This window comes from Pimephales promelas, chromosome 24 (assembly GCF_988280905.1).
Source record: "Pimephales promelas chromosome 24, fPimPro1.hap1.1, whole genome shotgun sequence".
NCBI lineage: Eukaryota > Metazoa > Chordata > Actinopteri > Cypriniformes > Leuciscidae > Pimephales > Pimephales promelas.
In genome coordinates, this window is record NC_142792.1 from 27,083,559 (window position 1) to 27,108,240 (window position 24,682).

Below are 24,682 nucleotides of genomic sequence, written 5' to 3' on the forward strand. Positions count from 1 at the left end.
TTGGTGTGTTCCGGGCTTTAGTCTTTTGCAATTGCCTTCATTTTCAATGAGTGACTGTTCATAAAAATTAATAAATGTAATGCGTGTGAAAATAAATGCTGGTTTGATTTTTTATGAAGAGATAATTGTGTTAGCTTTGATAATTCACTACATTTAAAGTTTTTTTCAAGCTCCAGATTATAAACGCAAATAAGCATTACTAAAACTTTTTGTTTTGTTCTCCATACAGGCTACACAGCTGTAATCTCACTGTTCAGGCCTGTGAGAGTTTATCATCAGCTCTGCAATCCTCAAACTCCTTCCTGAGAGATCTGGACCTGAGTAACAATGACCTGCAGGATTCAGGAGTGAAGCTTCTTTCTGATGGACTGAAGAGTCCAAACTGTCACTTGGAGATACTGAGGTAAATGTTTTACAATAACGAACTATGCTATAATCAGAGGCTGACTTAACCAATAAGCAAGGTAAGCGGAGACTCAGAGAGACAAAACATTTGCAAGAATGTGAAATTTTTTTACAGCATTGTAAATATTGTTTGGGGTGAAGGGAAGGGAATGGACTATATGAAGATTGAATTTTCAAAATGGCTTTAAACAGTTACTAAAACTGTAAAAAAAAAAAAAAAAAACCTGCTTTAATTTCATGCATGATTTGCTTCTGGCAGCACTGAAGTTTGCAGCGCCATCTAGTGGCTGTGCACAGGACACGGTTAGCATCTCAGCCAGGATTCAAAATTAACACTACACAAAATGGCAATTAACTTACAGTGATACTTATCAGTTGACTGCATTGTTAGTATTAAAAAAAAACGTCCCATTTTTAAGAGAACAGGATATGGCTTAGTATGAATATCAAAATTGTTGGCCTGAAGGTTGTGATGTATTCATAAATATATACATTCTGACTGTAAGGACCAATTGCGCCACCAGGGGGTGGCCATGGCTTGGGGTACTTGGCCATTGCCATTGGCATGGGGTACTTTCCATAAGATCATCTTTCAATGCAAATCAAACCAGCTATTAGGCTAACTGAAGTAAAACCATGCCAATCTCTAGGTGTGGTGGAAGGTGAGTGATGATGTGGGGATATTTTAATTCCAAAGGCCAATGGAACTTTATCAGGATGCATATTATCCTGGATCCATGAAATAACTGGCTTTTAAAAATAAAAATCTGCCTGACTCTATGGGAATTTAACATAGGGGGGCAATGACTTATGCACCCTGTATTTTAAGGAAAAACATTTATTTATTTATGATATATTATTCATTTACAAAGAAAATTTGTGTCCTTAAAGGTTGGAGTTTTCCTCATTTTTCTAATTAAGGCATTAAGATCAATATCCAAAAGATGATTTTTTATTCCTCTTTTTAGGCAACTTTAGCATGGGGGCAAACACTTATTCAAACCACTGTATGAAGTTATTCCAAAACTGTAACTCCAATTGTTACAAGGGGTCAATAGAAAAAGCCAGGAGGGTGAATGTTTCCCGAAAAGGTCAAATAAAAACATCTAAAAATGTCAAAGAGAAAATATAAGGACAACAAAAGGAAATGTTAAAATCAAATAGAGCAAAAATATCCAAATAAAATCACAAAAGGCATTTATCAAAGACAGGAGAGTTGGTTTTGTAGATTTAAAATTCTTGCTTCCCCTTGTTAATTAATTTCATGAAACAGACACCAGTCATTTTGCCAATATATCTTATATTTATATAAGACATAAGCAAAACTTCATTGTTGCATCTCAGGCATTTCTCTCTCTGTCTTAGACAAAGAGTTTCAGTTTATATATGCTGACAAAAAAACAAAACAAAACCCAACTACATTATCAGAGAAACATGTGGTTCCACACAGTCTGTGGTTCAAACACTTTTTTTTTTCCCTACAACTTTTGACAAGGTAACGCTTATTTTACATACAGCACACAGTGAAAACATCTCTGGTTACTTGCTAAACCTATGTTCTCAGAATAGGGAACAAGACGCTGCGGATAGCGCAGTGGGAGTGGGATATTCTCTGAATGTGCCGATTGTCTGAAGCCCAATAGAATCACGCCAATTAATTGGCTGATGGCGCTCGCGCAGTCTGGCCCTGCCCCGACGCAATCACGTCACATAATCATATACGCGCGTGCGCCATCTTCCCCTCAGATTTCTCTGCCGAAAAGAAGACTGTCAGCAGCGCGAGGAGCTTGGCCGCTAATGCAGCGTCTCGTTCCCTATTCAGAGAACATAGGTTATGCTAGTAACCAGAGACGTTCTCTTTCATAGGTTCACTCAATGCTGCGGATAGCGCAGTGGGAACGGGATACCAAACTCGCCAAGCAAAGAGCGCTGTAATGACTGGTATCGATGAGATAATGACTATAAACGGTTCAAACAGAAAGAATCTGGGAACCCAGAGTCATATCAAGATCCAAATTGTAGAAATGTACAAAAGTGTGCTGAGAGGACCAGCCGGCCGCAACACAAATGTCCTCTAAGAGAGCTCCTCTAAAAAGAGCTTGAGAGGATGCCACACTCCTAGTGGAATGTGCTCTAATGCCAAGAGGCGAAGGCAAACCATGCACCTTGTAAGCCATAGATATCGCTTCTGTGACCCAATGAGAAATCCTCTGTTTTGACGCAGCAAGCCCACGGCGGCCAGCACCAAAACAAACCAGAAGCTGGTTAGATTTCCTCCAACTGCTGGAGCGGTCTACATAAAACTTTAAAGACCGAACTGGGCAGAGGAAATTAAGCTTCCTATCCTCCTCAGAAGAAAAAGGAGGAGGGTGGAAAGCATTAAGGCTAACAACCTGAGATCGAAACGCTGTGGAGAGAACCTTAGGAACATAGACTGGCCTAGGTCTCAAGGAAACTTTGACTAAACCGGGAGTGAAGTCCAAGCATTACTCGCTAACAGAAAGAGCTTGTAAGTCCCCTACCCGCTTCAAAGAAGATAAAGCCAACAAAAGTGAAACCTTAAGAGTCAGAATCCGAACCGGGGCTGACTCCAAGGGTTCGAAGGGGGCCTCCTTTAAACCCTCCAAGACGACAGAAAGGTCCCATGAGGGAACTCTAGGGGAGCGAACTGGTTTCAGGCGCCTAACCTCACGCATGAAGGCCGAAACTAACCTCAGTTTACCCAAGGGAATCTCGTCTGATTCTTTATGTGCTGCAATGGCTGCAATGTAGACTCTGAGGGTGGTAGCAGCCGCCCCGGAAGTAAACCTCTCCTGCAGGAACTCCAATACTGAAGAGACAGGGCAGTTAACTGGGTTCCTATCATGTGCCAAGCACCATGACACGAAAACCTTCCATTTAGAAGAATACAGTCTCCTTGAAGAAAGGGCTCTAGCACTAGCGATGGTCTCCTGAACCTCAGTCGGGAGATCCAAGCCTAATGCCGACAGCCTCTGATCGGCCAAACGTACAGCTTCCACATGTCTGGGCGAGGATGCCAAATCCTGCCCTGAAATTGGGACAGCAGATCCTCTCTGACTGGAATCTTTCAGGGGGACGATTCCAGCAGAGGAATCAACTGCGGAATCAAAGGCGTAGAGTTTCTGCATTGGCCAAGGGTGGGCGAATGCATCTATCCCCAACGGAGCTGGAGGATTCAGGGAGAGCCAGAGTGGGCATTGGGATGACTCCTGCGAGGCAAAGAGGTCCACTTCCGGTTTCCCCGAACACCTGCCAGATCTGGGGCACTATCTGACGGTTCAACATCCATTCCCCCGACTTTAGTTTCTGCCTCGATAGGAAATCCGCTGCGAGGTTTTAGAATCCCTGGGACATGGACCGCTCTCAGAGAAAGGAACCTGCTCTGAGACCATAAGAGAAGATGACGCGCATGCCTGTCCAGTGTGCGAGATCGAGAACCTCCTTGCCGGTTTACATGGGAAACTACCGCCATGTTGTCCGTCCTGACAATGACATGGTGACCCTTTGGAAAAGGGAGAAAATGACGCAAAGCCAGGAAACCAGCTCTCAGCTCCAGGGAGTTTATGTGCCAAGCGAGGGTCTCGCCCGTCCAGACCCCACACGCTGGTCTGCCCTTGAAAACTGCTCCCCAGCCGGTTAGAGAGGCATCCGTCGTAATCATCTGGCGACGGAATACCGTCCCCATGCTGACCGCTTTCTGAAGAAAAAGAGGGTCCCGCCAAATTGACAGGGCGCGAGGGGAACTGCCCGACACCCTCAACAGGCGAAAGGCTGGCCCAGTGGGCCGGATCCCTGAGAGCTTCATCCACCACAGGAAGGGCCTCATGTGGAGCAGACCCAGGGGTAGCACAGGGGAGGCTGCAGCCATTAAGCCCAGAAGCCTGCGGCAATTGCCCACAGAAACACGATTGCCTAGCGAAAAATGGGCCAAACATGTCATCAAACTGCAAATCCGTGCAGGAGCCAAACGGGCCTGCATACAAACTGAATCCATGTGCACCCCCAAGAAAACTGTGTGCTATAAGACTATTTTGTCATGGTCAAGTGTCATTTCAAAAATTAAGGAACGTCTTTAAGATTTATATCTCATATTTTTATTTTGATCTATTGTATCTGAAATGTGATCTGTGCTGCTCTTAAAGTGTAATTGCTCTGAATGCATTATTAGGAGATGGGGGTGGGGGGACTTGGTTGCCTTGGGAATATGGGGGGAGGGGGGGTGAAAAGAGAGAATGTGTTCAAAATGTTGTTTATGTCTACCTTTGTTTCTGTACCAAATATTCTCTGATTCAATAAAAAATTGATCACAAAAAAAAGAAAACTGTGTGCTGAGCTGGAGTAAGAACACTCTTCTCCCCGTTCAACCTCAGACCGAGAGACTGAATATGGCACAAAACAGTGTCCCTGTGGTGGGTAGCCAACTCCCTGGACTGGGCTAGAATGAGCCAGTCATCCAGATAATTGAGAATACGAATGCCCTGGAGCCGCAAGGGGGCCAGTGCTGCATCCACGCATTTCGTGAACGTTCTCGGCGCCAGAGTGAGGCCAAAGGGGAGGACCCTGTACTGGAAAGCCCTTCCTCCAAAGGCGAACCTGAGGAACTTTCTGTGACGCCGCACGACCTGGATGTAAAAATAGGCATCCTTGAGGTCTATTGTCACGAACCAATCTCCTGGCCGAATCTGAGAAATGATGGCTTTCAACGTCAACATCTTGAATTTCCCTCAGAAAAGGGCGAAATTCATTCGGCGGAGGTCCAGAATGGGACGCAGGCCGCCGTCTTTCTTCGGAACCAGGAAATAACGGCTGTAGAAGCCTTGTTCGGTTTCCTCAGCAGGAACCTCCTCTATCGCACCTTTGAGAAGGAGGGAAGACATTTCCTGCTGCAGCATAGAAGCCTGAGTGGTTGCGGCAAAACTGGAGAGTGTTGCCGAACCGAACTGTGCGAAGAATCCACGGCGATACCCCTTGTAAGCGCTCCCATTCTGGAAAGAAATGTGAAAGAGGAAGAGGGGTGTTGCAATGCAGATGACATACCTGACAGAGGATGTCGTGCTGAAGATCGTGGAGTCGCGAGGTTGTCCGTGTAGGAGAGCACTTGGCGTCCTGACACCCGATGGGAGGTGACAATGCTGGGGTTTGGGTGAGCGGGCCTGCCTGCTCCAGAAAAAAAGGAAGAGTGTCTCTGAGGACGTGACCGGCAGTTAAAGAGTGTGTCGGTGGGGAGGGGAGAGAACCAAGGGTGTCTCCTTCCTCTCGCACCGGGCTGAGTAGAAGCGGTAAAATAGGGCCTGCTCTTCGAAACACCCTGGGTGGCGAAGGAGACAGGGTAAGGAAAGGAGAGCTGGTTGGAGGTAGACAGAAACGCTTGTGTGGTCTGTCCCAACCTCGTGCATGTGGAGGAGCTCTCCTTTTCCTAACCAAAGGGTCAGGAGCGGGACGAGGCAGCTGGAGCGGACGGCTTGTCGGATCGCTTCAGCTGCACACGCTTGTGAGGTCGTTGACGGGGGAACGGTCTTTTCTCTCTGAGAAAGACGTTCTCTAGGTCTTCGGGCAAGGGAGGGAGCGGGGGATTCCCTAACTCTCCTGGGCATGAACTGCTTAAAAGCGGCTGATTGAGACTTGGAGGAACGGAATTTCTCGACCACTGTGTTGACCGCCTCTCCGAACAGCCCTGACTGAGAGATAGGGGCATCAAGGAGGAAAACCTTCTATTTATCGCGGATTTCAGTGAGGTTGAGCCATAAGTGGCGTTCCGCAGCAACTGCGCCAGCCATAGAGCGGCCCACCGCACGTGCGGTATGTTTGGTGGCCCTACAAAGCTCTTTCACAACCTCAGGAGTGACACCGCTACCCTCATCCATCCCTTTAAGGATATCGGCCTGGTAGGCCTGAAGGATGGCCATAGTGTGAAGAGTCATGCCTGCTTGACCAGCCGCCATGTAGGATATTCCGATGAGAGAGGAAGAAGTTCTACATGCTTTAGATGGAAGGAGAGGACATGCTTTCCAAGATGGCGCCGACGACGGAGCAAGATGGCTGGCCAAAGTATCCTCAATAGCTGGAATGGCGGAGTAGCCCTGTTCCACAGAACCCACAAGGTTGGTGAAATCAGCAGCTGCCGCATTAGTGAGATGCGCAGAGAAAGGCTGCTTCCAAGATCTGGAAATCTCTCGATGCAAACTCAACATCCTCGAGCTCAACATCCGAACCCCAGGTCGCGGATCCTCGAGAGGCCTCGGGAGCGCGACGGGGGGAGGCGAATTTAGGATCCGTCTCAAAAACCGCGAGCCGAGAGCGGAGAGTTTTTAGAAGTAAATTATCACAGAATTTACATGTAGAAGATCCTAGAACGGCCTCGCACGCATGTGAGAAACCCAAACACCTGATGCACTTACTGCGAGGGTCGTCGCTTGCGATGAAGCGAGCACATGGCGGAGAGCAACGTCGATACTCCATTGCAGCTTCACCGGAAGGAGAACTGAGTTCCACTTATGCAGTCGCTGAAGTGCAAGAAAAATCCATTTATATATCCGTTTATAGGCTTTTATAAAATCCGAGCCGAAGGACAATGTGATCGCTTCGTGAAGGCAGAGAAATCTGATAGACTAGGTCGATTTTCAGATAATGTGACACCCTCGGGCATTTTTGAGTAAAAGTTGGCAAACAGACTTTTCTAGGGGTATTTTTTCTGCTGAATCCATTTTTGGTGTTTGCCAAGCTGTATCTCTTATGTGAAACTCAGTAGAGCGCAAAGTCCAAGATGACCTCTAAAATGTCAGGAAATTCCATATTTTAAAACTTAACATCATACACAACATCAATTAATGAGTATATAAAGTTTATTTAGGTGGGAATTAAGGTAATTTGTATGTGACAATGATAATTGAATTATTTCTCATTGTAGTCATTTGTTTGGAGTCACATGCTATTGTCTTTGGGTCAAAATTGAGTTCGGAGTTATCAATAAGGTTTTTTATTCTACTTTCTATTTCTATTACTTTCTGCAGTTATTTCCACACACATCGTATTTTTCATCAGAATTAATTTCTATATCTAAAGAGCAACATGAACCGACACAAAATATTTCCAGTTGTGGAATTGTACCCATGAAGTTGGTCAGATTATAAGATCACCACACCAATATGGAAGCTGTGTGTAGTTTGAAGTCTGGCCGGTCAATGTCATTGTTTTGTAGTAAGAGAAGAGAAAATAATATCATGCAATCCAGAGAGCCTTTTCATGTTCCTTCGCTTATTGTTTGGTGGACAGGGTCTCTTAGAAGTGGATCATGATGATGGTGCTGCTCAAAATAAAAAAGATGACACTCAAAGTAAGGTTCTGAAGTGTTGCTCAAGACCTAGTGTACAACTTCAGTTGTGGTAAACACTGGACTTCCAATATTGGTCTAGCAAACACATTGCACCAAGCTACCAGATCAAAAGAACTGGTTGAGCTGTTTCACATGGCTGGTCACTTCATAAGCTACAACAACTTAAAACAGGTTGATACAGCTTTGGAGGAGAGAGCACTTCTTACAATGGACGTGGATACAGGAGCAGTGGTTCCACCAAACTTTGTACCCAACAGATTTGTGCACTTCACATGTGACAATATTGACATCAATGATGGCAGTTTTGATGGTAAAAACAGCTTTCATACAACTCAAGTCGCTGGATGGCAGAGGTCCAGAAGAAGACATGGGACTGAATGATCTCCATCCATCTACAAAGACTAGTCTTCAAGTTCCTGAAATCATGGAACAACGTTCTCCAGCTGCAGTTGTGTCAGGAAAAACAGAACCAGGATCAATTATACAAACCAACTAGGAATGGTACAATGAAGAACTCCTTGATAATCTATCAGCATGTGTAGCACTTTCCAAGGACATGGCGTTTTTCATCAAATGGCAAGATGCAGATATTAAGACAGGTTAGACCAATTTCAATCAGACAATCTTCCCGACCAACTCAGAGGTCACAAGTATTGGCTATATGCCAATTGTACAAGCTTCCCCCAATGAACTTACTCAACACAGTAATACAGAGATGCAGGCACACTGCAACAGCACTCGGTCAACAACACGTGGTCCTTACAGTTGACAAAGCACTTTAAATTAAGCTTATATGGAACTCAAATTAGGGTCCGCTAAGACGACGCCGCTCTCTCTAAACAGACTTTAAACTGAACCTGTGATAAACGCTGATGGCATTCACATGCGCATTAAAAATTGATTCTATAGTTATGTGCATTTGAATATATGTGCGCAGGTTTGTAATTCCCTACAAATCATGCCTAAATAAACTATTTGTCTTGCCTATAATTTTGATACAGAATTTTATTTTATTTTATCACTTCGGGTTGGTACGCGAACCGAATTTCCCACAATGCTTTATCAGTAGAGTGGAATAGGGATCCTCCATAGGGAGAGGCTAGTTGGCACTTCAGCACTGCATTGTCATAGGGTCCAGGGCAGGCAAAGGTCCTTCAAGCAAACAAGCGGTATGTCTTCCTCCGCCAGTGGGGTGAAGACTGGAAGATTCTACGCTGCTGCCCATCTTGATGTCACTCCCTCCAGTCCCAGACTACTGTTTGGAATTGATCAGCTGCAACTGCTCCTCAAGATGTATGAGTGCACGATGTAAATGTAAAAAGTTTCGTCTGCATTGCTCTGCTGCATGCAAGTGCAAGAAAAGTGATGCAGAATGTAGCAGTTGCTGAACTGAATAAGAGCACTGCTCTATGTTGTTGTGATCATATTTGAGAATCTTGTCGTTCCATTGTTTAAATTCACATTCACTTTTATATGCCATGCAGTTCATATTTTAGTTAGTATTCAGCTACTGTCCAACTTCATAAGGTAATTTTATGCCAAGTTTCCTGTATTTCCTTTATCTGTTCAAAGCTAATGTTAGTGGTGTGGTGTGACACCTTGATATGTGTTGGTAATTTGGTCATTTGTCTCAATTTGTAATATTTACAACCAATCTTTCTGGTAATATCTTTTCCATAAATAACCCAAAAGAAAATTTAGTTGAGTTTAGTTGAATTTTCAGGCCTTAAACTTGTTTACATGGACATGTAAATATTGAAAAGTAATAAACACTCTTAACATAATGTAATAGGATGATGGTTTAAGATATAGGCCTTTTGCAGCCACCAGTATGATGTTGATCTTCTTACATGGCCATACTCAAATACACAAAATAACAGGTCAGTGTTTACCAGAAACATTGTAAGTTCTGACTATTCAGTTTGTTTCCTTTACTCAATAAATGCTATATCACAATAAAAACTGTTTATCTTTGAGCTAGTGCTGAGAAATTTGGTCATTTTGGCGTATGAGGCGGTCATCTTGAATTTTACACTCCACTGAGTTTCACGTAAGAGATAGAGCTTGGCAAACAGCAAAAATGGATTCAGCATAAAAAATACCCCTAGAATAGTCTATTTGCCAACTTTTACTCAAAAATGCCTGAAGATTTTTATTCAGGCACATTTTTGTGATTTCAACCTGGTCTATGAGTGGAAGATGGCGCACGCGCGTATATGATTATGCGACGTGATTGCATCGGGGAGGGACCAGACTCCACGAGCGCTATCAGCCAATGAATTGCCATGATTCTATTGGGCTTCAGACAATCGGCACATTCAGAGAATATCCCACTCCCACTGCGTTATCCGCAGCGTTGAGTGAACCTATGAAAGAGAACGACATGAACTGGATAAAGCACAGCATATTTTGAAATAGAGGATTTAGTAACCAAACTCCATCGCACACCTGCAGGTGATAGGTGCATCGGATAATAAGACCAGAGCAGCCAGTCGTTTTAGCAGATAAGGACATCCCGCACACTAACGTTACTTGCAATTTAAAATGAAGTCTACTCACACACAACGTTTCCGTCACATGACCTTCATCAGGAGTAGACAAAATGTTCAAAATTTTAAATGTTTCAATAAGGATAAAAAAAATCGCGTCTGCTGTGAAGCTGATCTTGTGTTCGCATTCACTCACTGCGCGCAGACCGTCACTCGCAGTAACACGTTTATGCCAACCACAAATGCACACTTCACAAGAGACCACCGCTGGATTCGATTAAATCTGCAAGGTTTGTGAAATTAAATGTTTATTAGATATTCAGAGATTTGTTTAAATTATGTAGCTGCACATTTGCTGAATGTTGACGGTAAATGAGAAAGTATTTTAGGCTGATTGTTACAAATGATATAAAAGCAAACGCATTACTTTTTCACATAGGTACCATTTACTTTATTTGATTACCAGTTCTGAAGCCTCCAGTTCTGTCAAACAAAGTATTAGATATGACTGACAGAGATCGTAAACTATGAAGACGTAGAATGTGAGTGAGCGCTGATCATCCGGCACTGCGTTCTCTTCATAGACAATAAAAGAAATGGACAGAGTGACCCCATTGATTTCAATGTCTGTCTGATGTCTGAGCGACTGCGCAGGCTCAAACTGAGCGTGACGACAGTCTGACAGTTGTAAATCTTCTAGGAGCTGTGCCAAGCCAAAACGTTGTTGAAATATTTTGTCCGTTGCTTTTAGTTGAGAGTTAAGAGTCTTAGTTAAGAGAATAACAAAGTTTAATATGAAACAACGATGGATTGTTATTATGTTATTATTGTTCTGCCCTTCAGGCATTTAAGTTTAATTTGGTATATGCTTTTATTTGGTATACTTTCAGACTCTTATTTTGACATTTGTTTACTGAGCTAAAAACGAAAGTAGGAAGCCGCATTAAAAAACAGCAGACCAGTTAAAAAATGCAGACGGTCATTGCGCCAGAGAAAATTCATCCTGCCCATTGACTTCCCAGTAGAAGCATCGCTTGTATGTTATAACTGTTTCCTTCACCTCACAAAAGAATTAGTCATAAATCTGTTTTTATAGGGTGGGTTTTTTCACTAGCTATATGTTATTTAAGGTAGACAGGACCCAGGCTTTTTATCAATCTATGACATGCAAAACAATAATAAACAAATACTTTTCATTCATTGTATTTTTCTTTTATCTTTTGTAACCCTCTTATGGACACACAAAACTTCTTACAGGTTCTTTTTACTCAATAACCAGTTACATATAAATGAAAGTATTATCTGTTTTTGAATGACGATAATGACTAAGGAGAGATGCCAAAGATAATCACGTTGAAAGTTCATTGATCACTTTCTCAAAGTCAATGTCCAGGAAATCTCAGAACAAAGAATACAAATTCCACATCTTCCCAGTGTCCATCTTATTGTTGATCCAAAATCACATAGATGATGTAAAACAGTTTCATAATCCACAACTGTGCAGGTATAATCCAATTTCAGGATCAACAGGGGTAAGACATATGACTTTCCCAACTCACTTCATGTAGTTTCAAACATACTCAGTCAGGCATAAGCAACAGAAGGACAAAAAACCACCAGAACGTGAAGTCCTTCTACAAAACAAAATCATTAAATTAGGCAAATAAATTCATATACATCCACCAGTCAACATAAGAAAAAGAAACCACTGCTTACTTCCAATTGAGCATAAAACATTTAGTTTCTTAATCAGGACCATTGATCATTTGAATTCATAAGACATGCTTACTCCTCCATTATCCATCTCCTTCTTCTACTCTCTCCACCTACTTTACGTCTGATGGTATTAGCCCTTGGTGCCCCCTGAAGGTGTGTAGTACAATTACAAACAAAAAAACATGTACACAGTTTTGACTGTTACAATGTATATAATCTTTGTTCTGACTTAAGTTATCTTTTAAGCATATTGAATTTGTGCTGTAAAAGTTATGTTCATGAAAGCTAGTTGGCTTAGCTAATTTCAGTATTTTGCTGTTTGTTTTTTAGTTTCACTCTCTCATCATCTCATTTGTATGGATATAGTATGTGAAGGAAATAATATGAAGGAAATAATGTGAAGGAAATAAAACTGCATACGAAGAATTCAGGATTTCTTCATGTTCATGAATAGAGAGAGTTTAGCTCACTGTTTAGTTGGAGTTGGTACACCTCAGCGAGAACAGTACAATTATTGTTATTAATATTGCTGTACTGAAGCAGACCCTGAGGTTTATTGAACCCTGGTTTGAAAACATCTGATTCTGTATTAGTTGAACTGTAGAAAAGTATAAATGCATAAAATGATTGGTAGGCCTACTTGGAGCGTTGTATTGTATCTCAATATTGTGAGTGTGGTGAAATGTATGATGAAAATTGGCAAGCAATTTCTCCAAGCAAATACCAAGAAATAGGTTACAGCAGTTTGTCTTTCGATTACACTTGCAAAATCCGCGATGGGACTGAGCTTGAATACTTTAAGCATCAGCGACTTTTAATAGTATAAAATCACTGTCCATAAAAAGGAGATGCAGTCTTTCGACAGACTCTCCAATTATTATGCAGACGCCCGGAGTCCAGGCCAGCCCATTTCTCCATTCACTCCCAGGGACGCTGAGTGTCCGTGGGCGGGACATAATCGCAGCATTTATCCAATGACCGTCTAGTTTCGAAGCACTGTTTACACCAGCTCTTTTAAAAGAGATGCTTACCACAACTGTCAGTGTTTTAGCTGTTATATCATGTTTTAGCCTCTAGAGGTCCTCATGGTGCTATCGTGCCCTGCTTATTCAATTTGTAATTAGTGGCATTAGGTTCACATGTGTGTCATTCAGATGTGTGTATTTAAGGCCCTGGTTACACGAGAACGCTCGCGGGTGAAAACGTAAAAATATTTTATCGGATGTGCTTTTCGTTTACACGGCGACAGCGTTTTTGAGGCTTAAAAACGCAAAAAAGTGAAACCAACCTCCAGAGTGGAAATTTTTAAAACGCTCCACCGCCGCGTTCCCGTGTAAACGGTAAAAACGCAAAAGTTTGCATGACAGTGAAAGTTGTACGCAGGCGCGTGGACTTGGTGTTGTTGTAGTATGCACTCCTAGCCGCCTGAAGTGCATACTACATTGAATTTCACACACTTTTGCGTCTCCATTTGCACGCGGATTTCCCACACAAAACGCTCGTCTAAACGCCTCTTTATATAGCCTCTTTGCTTGGTGTTTAGTTGTGCTAAAGTCGGTAGCCCAAGTAAGTGTCCTCTAATACTGAGACATTTAATTTATCTTGCCTATGGATTGTTCCCTGCTCTGTTTTATTTTTTGTGGACTTTCTCCTATGTAGTTTTTTGCTGAATACCTGTGGGAATATTTTTTGAATATTCTTTGTGAAAAACCCTGTTGGACTGATTTTGTTTTTGAGGATTACTTTTGATGATTTTTGCTTCAGCTGTGGATTTCTGTTATTTGAATTAAAACTATTTCTGCATCTCATCTACTACGTGAGTGCGTTTTACTGTTAGGTTCACCATCTTCAGTGGCTCAGGGGTTAAGAGTCTGACTACCACGCCAGAGACCCGAGTTTTATTCCCGGCCCTGACAAAAACAATTCCTGAGGAATTGTGAGCACGGACAACGGTCCCTTGCACCATGATCTGGCGCACCACAGAGAGCCGTCATCATAAGATTTCTTTGCTTCCGACCAGGGAAGAAATTTTACACTTGTCACGCGAGATTCCAAGATTTTGATCTTTACAGACTTCTCTGCAGGACTCAAACAAGGTTCAGGATCAGTTTAAATCAGTTAAGGCTAAACTACAGAGAGCTGGTGTCAAATTCAGGATACTGTATCCCTGCAGATTCGCCTTTCATACAGTTTTGACACCCCCCACATCGTTTCTACGTTCCTTACCACCGTGCTTTAACCCAAACACTCAAGCTAGGTATAGCTGCTGTGGTTACAGGTAATGACAGATTATTTTTGGACAATGTTCCACTCGGGGCAGTAGGCCTACGTGGGTGGAGTCATATAGGTAACATCCTTTTTGCATGCCATTAAAGGTCTACGCTGTATCAGACTTTATTGACTTTTTGCATTATTAACATTTACAGACCATGAAACTTTGACCTTTTATTTTTTACAATTTTATATGCAGTCTGTGAACTGTGGTTTGTTCCCTATTTCTTAATATTTTTACAATTTGTTAAAGAGCTCTCTCTGAAAGTTCAGTGGAGATAAAGTTTGTGTTGTGTGTTCGTACATATGTAGTACATGTTTTATGCCTATTTTTTCTTTCCTTTTGCATTTTCTTTGTCCTTTAACTTAATCTCAGAAGAAAGTCACACCATTCATATTTTCAACATTTATCTTTTTGTTGTTGTAACCAATGTCCTTTAACTTACTCAATGCTCAGTCACAAAACACACACAGGAGGCGGAAAAATCCAAGTGCAGTAATTTTAATTAAATAAAAGGTAATCCAAACTTGTAGTAATTCAGGCATTGGATACAATTTCCAAATAGGCAATCCAAGGCACAAGACAAAACAAGAATGGGCAGATACATACTGGAAGTGTGGACATAAAACAACGACTCCATACACATACTAACACAGACAGGGAATAAATACACATATCTAACAAGACTAACACAGAACAGCTGGGAACAATGATTACGGAGAACAGCTGAGTGCAATGAACTGTGAGTGACAGTGATAGACAGAATGCTGGGAATTGAAGTCAATGTCCCCTCTACGGAGCGGCTACCAGGCGCTCCACGACAACATACAAAAACACGACACAAGACAGGGAGGGATGGAGGTGGAACGGATGGTGGCCAGGTCTGTGAAAGGAGACAGGAACAAGGGGTAAGGGCTTAATCGGGGACCAGAGCAAAACAGAGAGTCCATCGGGCGGCCAGGGCGAAACAGAGACCGGCTCAGGAACAGACGCCGGCTCAGGAACAGACGCCGGCTCAGGAACAGACGCCGGCTCAGGAACAGCCACAAGAACTGTAACATCCACAAGAACAGACACAAACACAGGAACAAACACTGGTGCTGGAACAGACACTGGCTCTGGAGCAGACATTGGCTCCAGCTCTAGAACAGGCACTGGCTCTGCCTCTGGCTCTGGAACAGGCATTGGCTCTGCCTCCGGCTTTGGAACAGGCACTGGCTCTGCCTCCGGCTCTGGAACAGGCACTGGCTCTGCCTCCGGCTTTGGAATGGGAACTGGAACGGGCACTGGCTCTGCCTCCGGCTTTGGAACGGGCACTGGCTCTGATTCCGGCTCTCGAACAGCAGGGCAGACGGGACGTGAACAGTCTCTGGACAGATGGAACGGGACGTGAACAGTCTCTGACTGGGCAGACGGGACGTGAACAGTCTCTGACTGGGCAGACGGAACGTGAACAGTCTCTGACTGGGCAGACGTGATGTGAACAATCTGACTGGGCAGACGGAACGTAAACAGTCTCTGACTGGGCAGACGGAACGTGAACAGTTTCTGACTGGGCAGACACAGGTCTCCTTCTCCTCGTCCGTCCTTTCAGACAAATTTGTACCCCCTCTGAACTGGACGAAACCATCGACGAAGTCCCAGCGCTCCATGAGACCAGTGGTGAAGCCTCAGCTGCCCTGATCTCCTCATGCCTTCATGCACATCTAGAAAAATATTCTAGTGACGAGATGCCATTCTCTCTCTAGGTGGGAGAAAGCTCACTACGTGGAATCCACATGGTGACTGGGGACGAAATCTTCCAAAAAAATAAATAAAATGAAATAAACTAAAATAAAAACTCAAATCTACCGCTGGATTTATGAGGATGGAGTCGTTCTGTCACGAAACACACACAGGAGCCGGAAAAATCCAAGTGCAGTAATTTCAATTAAATTAAGGGTAATCCAAACTCGTAGTAATTCTAGCATGGGGTCAAAATCCAAATAGGCAATCCAAGGCACAAGACAAAACAAGAACGGGCAGATACAGACTGGAAGTGTGGACATATAACAACGACACCATACACATACTAACAGAGACAGGGAATAAACACATATCTAACAAGACTAACACAGAACAGCTGGGAACAATGATTAGTGAAATGATGAGTGACAGTTACAGACAGAATGCTGGGAATTGAAGTCAATGTGAAGGACACCGTGAGAACGAGGACCTCTAGTGAGCACAACCAGACACTGTGTCACAGTCAGGTGGTTCATGTGTTTGTTTTATCAGTTGGAATGTCAAAGGTTTCAACAATGTGATCAAACATTTACATTTCCTCAGGTACATTTCCTGACACTTTTGTAACTGAATCTAAAGAAAATAACAGTTGCAAATAAGAACTGCACTGGGCTGAGTTTCCTAAAAGCATCTTAAGTTGAATTTAGAACAATGGCCACCAATGGTCTATACGATCAAATAAGGCTTATGATTCTTTTGGGAAACACAGCCAAGATCAGTGTGTGATAGTGAAGTCTAATTGACAAACTAATGTCATGTGGACTGTTGCTGTATGTCTTTGTAGATTGTCTGGCTGTATGGTGACAGAGGAAGGCTGTGGTTATGTGTCTTCAGCTCTGAGTTCAAACCCCTCACACCTGAGAGAGCTGGATCTGAGCTACAACCACCCAGGAGATTCAGGAGTCAAGCTGCTCACTGATAAACTCAAGGATCCAACCTACAGACTGGAAAAACTCAAGTATGTAGAGCATGAAGAGTTGTTTAAACAATTCCAAAAACAGCATTTCAATATCTTCACTTATTACTCACATTACCACATTTACAAAAGTTATTTTTGAGATTAACTGAGTTTGTACACTACACGCGCTGCCCCGTTCAGGCGCTCTGAGCAGCTTTTCTTTCATTTGGTGGGCGCACTAAGGGTCTAGCCGCCTCGAAACGGACACTGTCCAGATGGATAGTTGATGTTATTGCAACCGCATATGGGTCTAAAGACCTGCCATGGCCTCTGGGCATCAGCGCTCATTCCACTAGAGGCATAGCCTCATCGTGGGCATGGTCCAGCAGCATTTCCATTCATGATATATGTGTGGCGGTGGGATGGGCTTCCCCCTCCACCTTTGTTAGATTTTACAATCTGGAAGTACCTGCCCTGCAGGCTATATATACTTCAGCTCTCCTGGTTGAGCTGCACTGTTGGGAGACACACACAGACCGGCCTTGCCGCTTTGTTCTTCCCTATACGTGCTACACAATCGCCGGCCCGCTCTGCTGGCCTTTTTTATCACACGTACATACATATATTCCCCACTCAAGAGTCCCCCCGGGACTCTTGAGTGGAGAAGTGGGGGAAGCTAGCTTACGCAATACTCGTTCCCTCATCTAGAGAGAACCAAGGTTACGTTAGGTAACCGATTCGTTTTATATATAAAGTAGGCTAATACATTTTACCATACATATTTCAAAGTTAAGGATTCATTATTTTGATATAGCTTGCATTGGATAACAGTTGATTAGTTTATTTCATACAAAACATACTATATATTTAACATATGAACAGAAACTGTCTAACAAAAGCTTATTTGATGTCTATTTTATAGCAAATATAGTAAAAACTTTATAATCTATTTCATCTGTAACAATAGGCTATGCATCTGTGCGTTCGTTCATTCACACACCCAGGCACCCGATTCATATTTAAACAGTCTTTTTGGTTTTACAGATACTGTTCTATATCGCGGTTAGAATAAATCTCAGTAGGCTATAGCAATATAGTTTGGATGTGTTCATGTAAAATAATGTTTACTAATGTAGGAGCTAAAGTGAATGAACGGCTAATGTAGGAGCTAAAGTGAAAGAACGGCACAGCGTGCGTGTCTGTGAATTCATCCATTCATTCATCCATCCATTCATTCATTCACACACAGACATGCATTTCATATTGAAACAGTCTTTGTGCAGTTTACAGACACTATTCAATAACGCGATTAGAACAAAGCACTTGATAATAAATGACTTACTACATCAGCTGAATCTGTGCTCCTCGTAATGAAACAGCACTTCTGAGGTAATTTTTCCAGGATTATTAAATAGCATTATTCCTCACAGCGCAGCAAGACGAGGTAAAGGTAAGGACAAGGTAAGATTTGTATTAAACTGGATGTTTTATCCAGCTGACATGGGTGTTTTCATGGCTTGCCTCAACATTAGCGCTTGAATAGCGCGCGCTCTCAGTGGGACCGAGGGACCCTCTACTGTGGACCTGCGCCTGGACCCATCCCGACTCATCCTTAAGTGCCGCCCTCATCGACACGACAGCCATCGGCACTGATCCTCAACATCTCATCTCCAAACCGGCGTGATTACTTCGACTTCCAAACAGATGGAAATGGACAAATACTCTTAATGTTTTGATCCAATTTGTTTTGTAATCACTGTTCTTTCGTTGGCCAGAGAAGAACTGGCCCCCGACTGAGTCTGGGTTCTCCCAAGGTTTTTTTTCTCCATTCTTTCCCTGACGGAGTTTTGGTTCCTTTTTGGCTGGTTTGGCTTTGATACAATCTGTAATAAACAAAGGTGACTTGACTTGACTTGAGCGCGGTCACATTACGCTATAATTAGGTGAAAGAAAAAAGAATGACAACTCTCTTTTCATGCAGATTACTTCAGCTGAGAATAGTTGTTTTTTATATGAATTACTTCATTTGAAAGAGGAGAATTTCAGCTTCATAAAGAGAAATCTTTTGTGCCTCTGTGACAAGTATTTACTGAGTTACAGTTCATTTTTCGGATGCGTTTCAGAATTAACTTCAGTGACAGAGAAAAAGCAAAATGCGCATCATGTTTATTTTTCTTTATTTGACTCAACTGTAAACTGTAAATCATACAGTTGAGGAAAGACAATGTCACTTGAATCTCCTTCACTGATTAGTTATTGTTATTGGTTTGACTTGATAAAACTAATATGACTGTTAGTTAACAGTTTTTAGCTAAGTATATGTGGCTTTTGACCGGAGCCACACAACTGCATTGATCCTTAGTCTGCATTTCTCTGTACATTAATGTGGAAATACCCCTCACATAAATTATTCCCATCACATCACACATATCAGTGGATTATCACAGCGATTGTACACATTTCCAATGTTGTAGATCTAATTTTAAGTATTAAATGACTTAAATAAATTTTAAGTAGGCTTAAATATGGTGAAAAATAGTTTGTGAAATTACTATTATTACACATGTAAATATGTAACTGAACTGCCATTGTCTGCTATTGTCTTCTGAAGAAGCTGAAACTTCTTTGGCACTCAACCAAGTTGGTCGCATTTCTCTCCCTCCCCTTACCTCCCTTGCTTTGCTCCTCTCATCACGTCTAGTCTACTGTCTAATTTCTAAACTAAGAAATTATGGATTTGATCAACTGGTCTCTTAATGCAATTGACACCATCTTCTTGACGAGAAGCTTGGGTTCGGGGGAACCTGACTGTACTGCCGGAACGTTCGCAGCTGGCTACACGATGGATGCACGGGAGAGGTGACAGGTCGTGTGTCTGGCGGCTCTTTTCGTGGAGGATGTTGAAGATATCTACCTATTTGTAACCATGATAACAGGTCTTCTGCTGATTGGATTAGGCATTGCCCTGGTTTATTGAGGAATTAAGATGACGGTGATAGCTGTCCAAAGCCTCACAAGGCTGCCTGTCATGATTGCAAATGGATCGTTTTAGAGAGACCAAAATGGAGCAGGAGAATAGCCGTTTAAATTGGATTGTGGCTACTTGCCCCAAGACCAAACAATCCCAATCTTATCTGTTTACAGCCGGCCTCAACCAGCACTGGCCTTGGCCAAGGCTACTGTTGGAACAACAACTCCCCCGGAGAGCACTGCAGTGAGCCGCTCTTGCGTTCTTTCCCCGACTCCCCAGGTGATTGTTGACTCTGTCCACCTTGTGATTATTGACTCTGTCTGGGACCTGATCAAGGTTGTCTCCATGGCAACTTGCTGTGTATCGCTATGACAATCCTGCGGACTGAGGCACCTAGATTATGATGCGAGGCATAGCGACTCTCCAGGCCTACACATACATGAACTCTTACATATATATATATATATATATATATATATACATATATATATATATATACCTATATAGATATGCAATCACCCGGCCCACACCCCATCCATCGCCTTCGCCGCTTTGACAGGCGGGTCTGTGACCAGCGCCGAGAATGGCTGCAGGACCGGACGGCTGCTTACCTGTGCTGGGCTACCTCTATCCCCCACTCCCCACCCTTGTTGCAGGTTTTGCTTATGTTGTAAAATGCACTGATTGTGCTAATGTTGCTGAGGTGGTTTTTTTTCATGTTCCCACACTGTACTCCTCACAGGAGCATAGTCTGGGGGTTGCCTTTTTCTCCTAACCTCTCCTCATGTCATGCTGTATTTTTCCATCAATTGCCTGTCTTCCTGTCCTGTCTATCCATTTGTCATATCATATATATGTTTGTATGGACAGGTTGATGGCCAATTTCACCGGTACTTGTGATTAAGACCCCATTTACACCTGGTATTAAAATGCGATCTGTATCCAGATAAGTTATCCGGATAATAAAAAACGCATGTTAATGCAAGGTGTAAATGCGTTGTGATCGGATCGCGATCGGATCTGCCTGACCACATCTGCAGGTAGTCTGGCTCGCATTGTGTCCGGATCTTTACTAGGTGTAAACGCAATCTGGTTGTTGAAACCACATATATATATTTTACTCCCCCCAAAAAGGCAAAAAATAAACGAGTGAGCTTGTTATATAGGCTATATGTCATGTTATAGTCAGATATGACGGCGCTACTGCGACACGGATCACCCATCACCGCAGATGAGCAGCTGAGCGTCTATTCATCGAGCCAACGTGCAAACATCGCAAATAAAAGTGAAAGTAAGTCACAGACGCTTAACACACAATCATCTTCAAGTAAAGAAACGAAATTATCTTACCAGCGCTGTTGCCACTCTTTTATTGATGTCTTTGATTTGGAAATTAGCTGATGATCAACGAAGCTCAAATCTGTTGCTTTTGGTGGCGTGCAATCCATTAAATCTGCATACGCGGGAGTTTAAGATCGGATTTATATCCGTTTTGCAAAAACACAATTATGTGGCCAGGTGTAAATGGAATCGGTACTTATTATCCGGATAACTTATCTGGATACAGATCGCATTTTAATACCAGGTGTAAATGGGGTCTAAGTGGCAATAAAGGGTTTACTACTTGTTCTGCCCTTTATCTCAAATGCCTTGCTTGCTTGATGCAGTCAGATAACGCCTCCCAAAGACAACAGACACGGATCGTTTCCAAGGTTTACTGTTGCCCAAGGAATAATGTAAAACTGTAAAAATACAAAATACAGAATCCTAAATGTACAGTACAGAGTCAATTACATGTTTTGCATTAACACTACAAAGGCTTTACATTGCATAAAGTAGTTAGCAACTATAAAAGAAACAGATTGTGCATTCACAAAAAAAGGAAAACTAAATTGATGATATAAACTTATGGATATAAGATATAACATTTAAATATGCATAGGAGTTATAATGTAGCAACATCTACATACCGAAAGTGCCTTAAAAACAACTTAAATGAAGGAGCAGTAGTAGCCATGACCACATGCTCTTCTTTGCTGCTGGGCTCACATTTATGATGTCATCATATAAAGACTTAAACAATATAATATGCAATACCCAACTTTGAACAGAAGGGGTCACTTTACTACAACTTTTATATCAAATAAATGCAGAATGTTCATACAGAACAACACACTACTACTACTAATACTGTAGAGATATTGTCACGTGTCAGAGTGTTTTAGTCTGTTTTGTGATTTTGTTTCCCCCAGTCATTGTGACATTTGGTTTAGTCCTGTTAGTGTGTTCAGTTAATTATCCCATCAGTCCCTGTTCATTTAAGCCCTTTGTTTTCTCTCAGTGTTTGTTGGTCGTCGTCTTTGAATTGTTTTGTGTGTCCTGATTTCCTGGCACTTTCGTTTGTTCCTGTTAAGTGAAGTTTGAAAATAAATCAACTATACTGCAGTTCTGTACCCTCGTCTTCAGTCACCTGCACAAACCCCTGACAGATATCCACTGCAGTATATGCATAACAGCCGAGTGACAAACTTGCTCTCTTTAGCTCAGGTTTTATTGTATTTTTATTATTTTAATTTATTTATTTATACACACACACAACCGAACTCTTTGTGAGTGAGCAGACGTTATAAAGAGCGCGAAAAGTGAAATTGCATATGCATAAAGCTCTTAAAGACTCTTAAAGTTAATTGATTTCTAATCAGCTATGCAGTTGTTAGTGGGTATTTGCAAACTGCAAATGAGAGCGTGGTATTGACAACGCTAATATTATTGGATTACCACTGAACTGTGGAATATCGGTAACTCAAAACTTTGCTTACACTTGCTACGATAATTAAGGCGAGCTATCCGGCCACTCTGCAGTCTGCAGATCAGCCGTCATTATCAGATCACGCCACGTCATCGTGGACACCAATATGAACTCAGCCATTGATGTAAGAAGCAACAGATTTTTAGGCCTAAAGGAGCAGAACTTCTCGTGTAACACAGTCTCATCCTAAAAAGTCATATAACTGACGTCTTGGGACGTCTTTTGACCATACGTCAATATCCGCCTTTTTAGGGCCCCCTTAAACGCCGTTAGATGGCGATCCCGTCTTTTGATCCCGGTCAAAAGACGTCCCAAAACGTCAGTTATATGACGTCTTGGGATGGGGCCGGGTTGTCTCGTGAGAGGCCTTGGCTGATCGAAACTCTCTGAAGGTGAGCTCACCGGAACTCTCCGCTGTGCCTACGGGGAGATGCGGCACTGAACGCGGGAACCTCGACGTGCAGCAGGAGATACGACGGGACATCGTCGGATCTCGATAATTGTAAACAATATGCTTGTCCTGACACATGTTGGCTGGCGACTGAACGAGAGCATGAATGAAAGCGTCAGCATCTGCGAACTCAAACATGTGTAAGTACCGGTCTTTTATACCGCAAGTAGTAGACACGATTGGATAGATGAGAAGGTAATATGTGACGTAGCAATTCAGTCTTCCTGGCAGAACTTAACAATAAAGCTTCCCTTTCGTTGTCACTCCGAGTTCTGTCGAATGAGGACAAATGGGGTTTCGTTTAGAAGCCTATCAACTTCGAGTATTACAAAATGAGCCAATGGAAAAGAAATTTCCATGGGTCTGTGGTATTTGCATGGCGCAACTCCGCCCCTCCTCTTGGTTATAAAAGGAGGACGCTGGCAGAATGCTGATATGGTTTCACTTCCGAGCCAAGTTAATTGACCCTTCGCTAAGCCACGCCCGAAATCCGCCACTGGCCAATCGTGTCTTAGCAACCGTAACTATGCGCGGGAGGTCTGGCAAGCTTTCGAACAAGGGAAACATGCTGAAGCATTGTACATATGGATTGTGCATATCTGATACCAGTATACCAAAATTTAGGACGGGGGAGAGGAGTTGTTTTCCTTCCAGAAAATCTAAAAGCCAAGGGGAGAAATCATGGGTGTGATCAAGCAGTGGGAGACACATTCACAACTACCGGTAAATATCGACATGATTAACAAAAAAACCTATTGCTTGGAAATATTGACGGTTCTTTGGTCATAATGATATAACGTAAAATAAGACGATTAAAGACAAGACAAAGGCTCACTGACAAACTTTGAAATATATTTCAGCATTTTGTTAATCGACGTCCTACTACCCCTGACTAACTTTAACCCAATCCGATCGCGGCTTTACCGGTATTAGTGTTATTCCACAAGATTTGTGGATAAGCTGTTTGATTTATAATTATTAGGATTATTTTTACAAACCCTGCTGTGCACGAGCATAGCTGTTCCTCAATTTGTGTTGTTCTCATTTGAATGGTCAGCATGTGAGGCGGTTGCAGCTTGCGCTGTGACTATAACGTTAGGCTTTAGCTTCAATTTTTAAGAAATTATTCTCTAATCGGTTGCATATTATATTGTGAATATATCCCTTGAATGGAATACTGCAGTCCCTTTTGTCTTGCTCTCTCAGATATTTCACTTGTTCGCTGAAAATTACTAATTATCTCACTGGGAATGTTTGGTGCATCCACACTATAATAGATGTGCCAGCCGCGAAAGCTTGACAGGCGTACCAACTAGGGAGGGCAGGGCTTAGCGAAGGGTCAATTCTTCACTCCTTTAGTCATCTCTGATTTTGTCAACTTCTTTCGAGACGAGCAAACTCTCCAGTGTTGGTGTGACGGCGATCTCCCGGCGAGTGCACACTTCCTGCTAATCTGTGCGTGGTTTGCCCTTTGGTGTGTTTCTTTTGATTGAAACATAGACAGTAAATTGAATATTCAAGCTGTTGCTCAT

General features: G+C 42.6%; 1 protein-coding gene across 1 annotated transcript in view; it reads left to right on the forward strand.

Annotated features, from left to right (window-relative positions):
- Positions 1–24,682, forward strand: part of LOC120478347 (NLR family CARD domain-containing protein 3) — a 34,760-nt gene that overhangs the window by 8,496 nt on the left and 1,582 nt on the right. The window contains exons 5-6 of the mRNA XM_039670201.2: positions 230–403; positions 16,806–16,979. Coding sequence (XP_039526135.2) covers positions 230–403; positions 16,806–16,979 — 348 coding nt within the window. The remainder of the gene's footprint in view (positions 1–229; positions 404–16,805; positions 16,980–24,682) is intronic.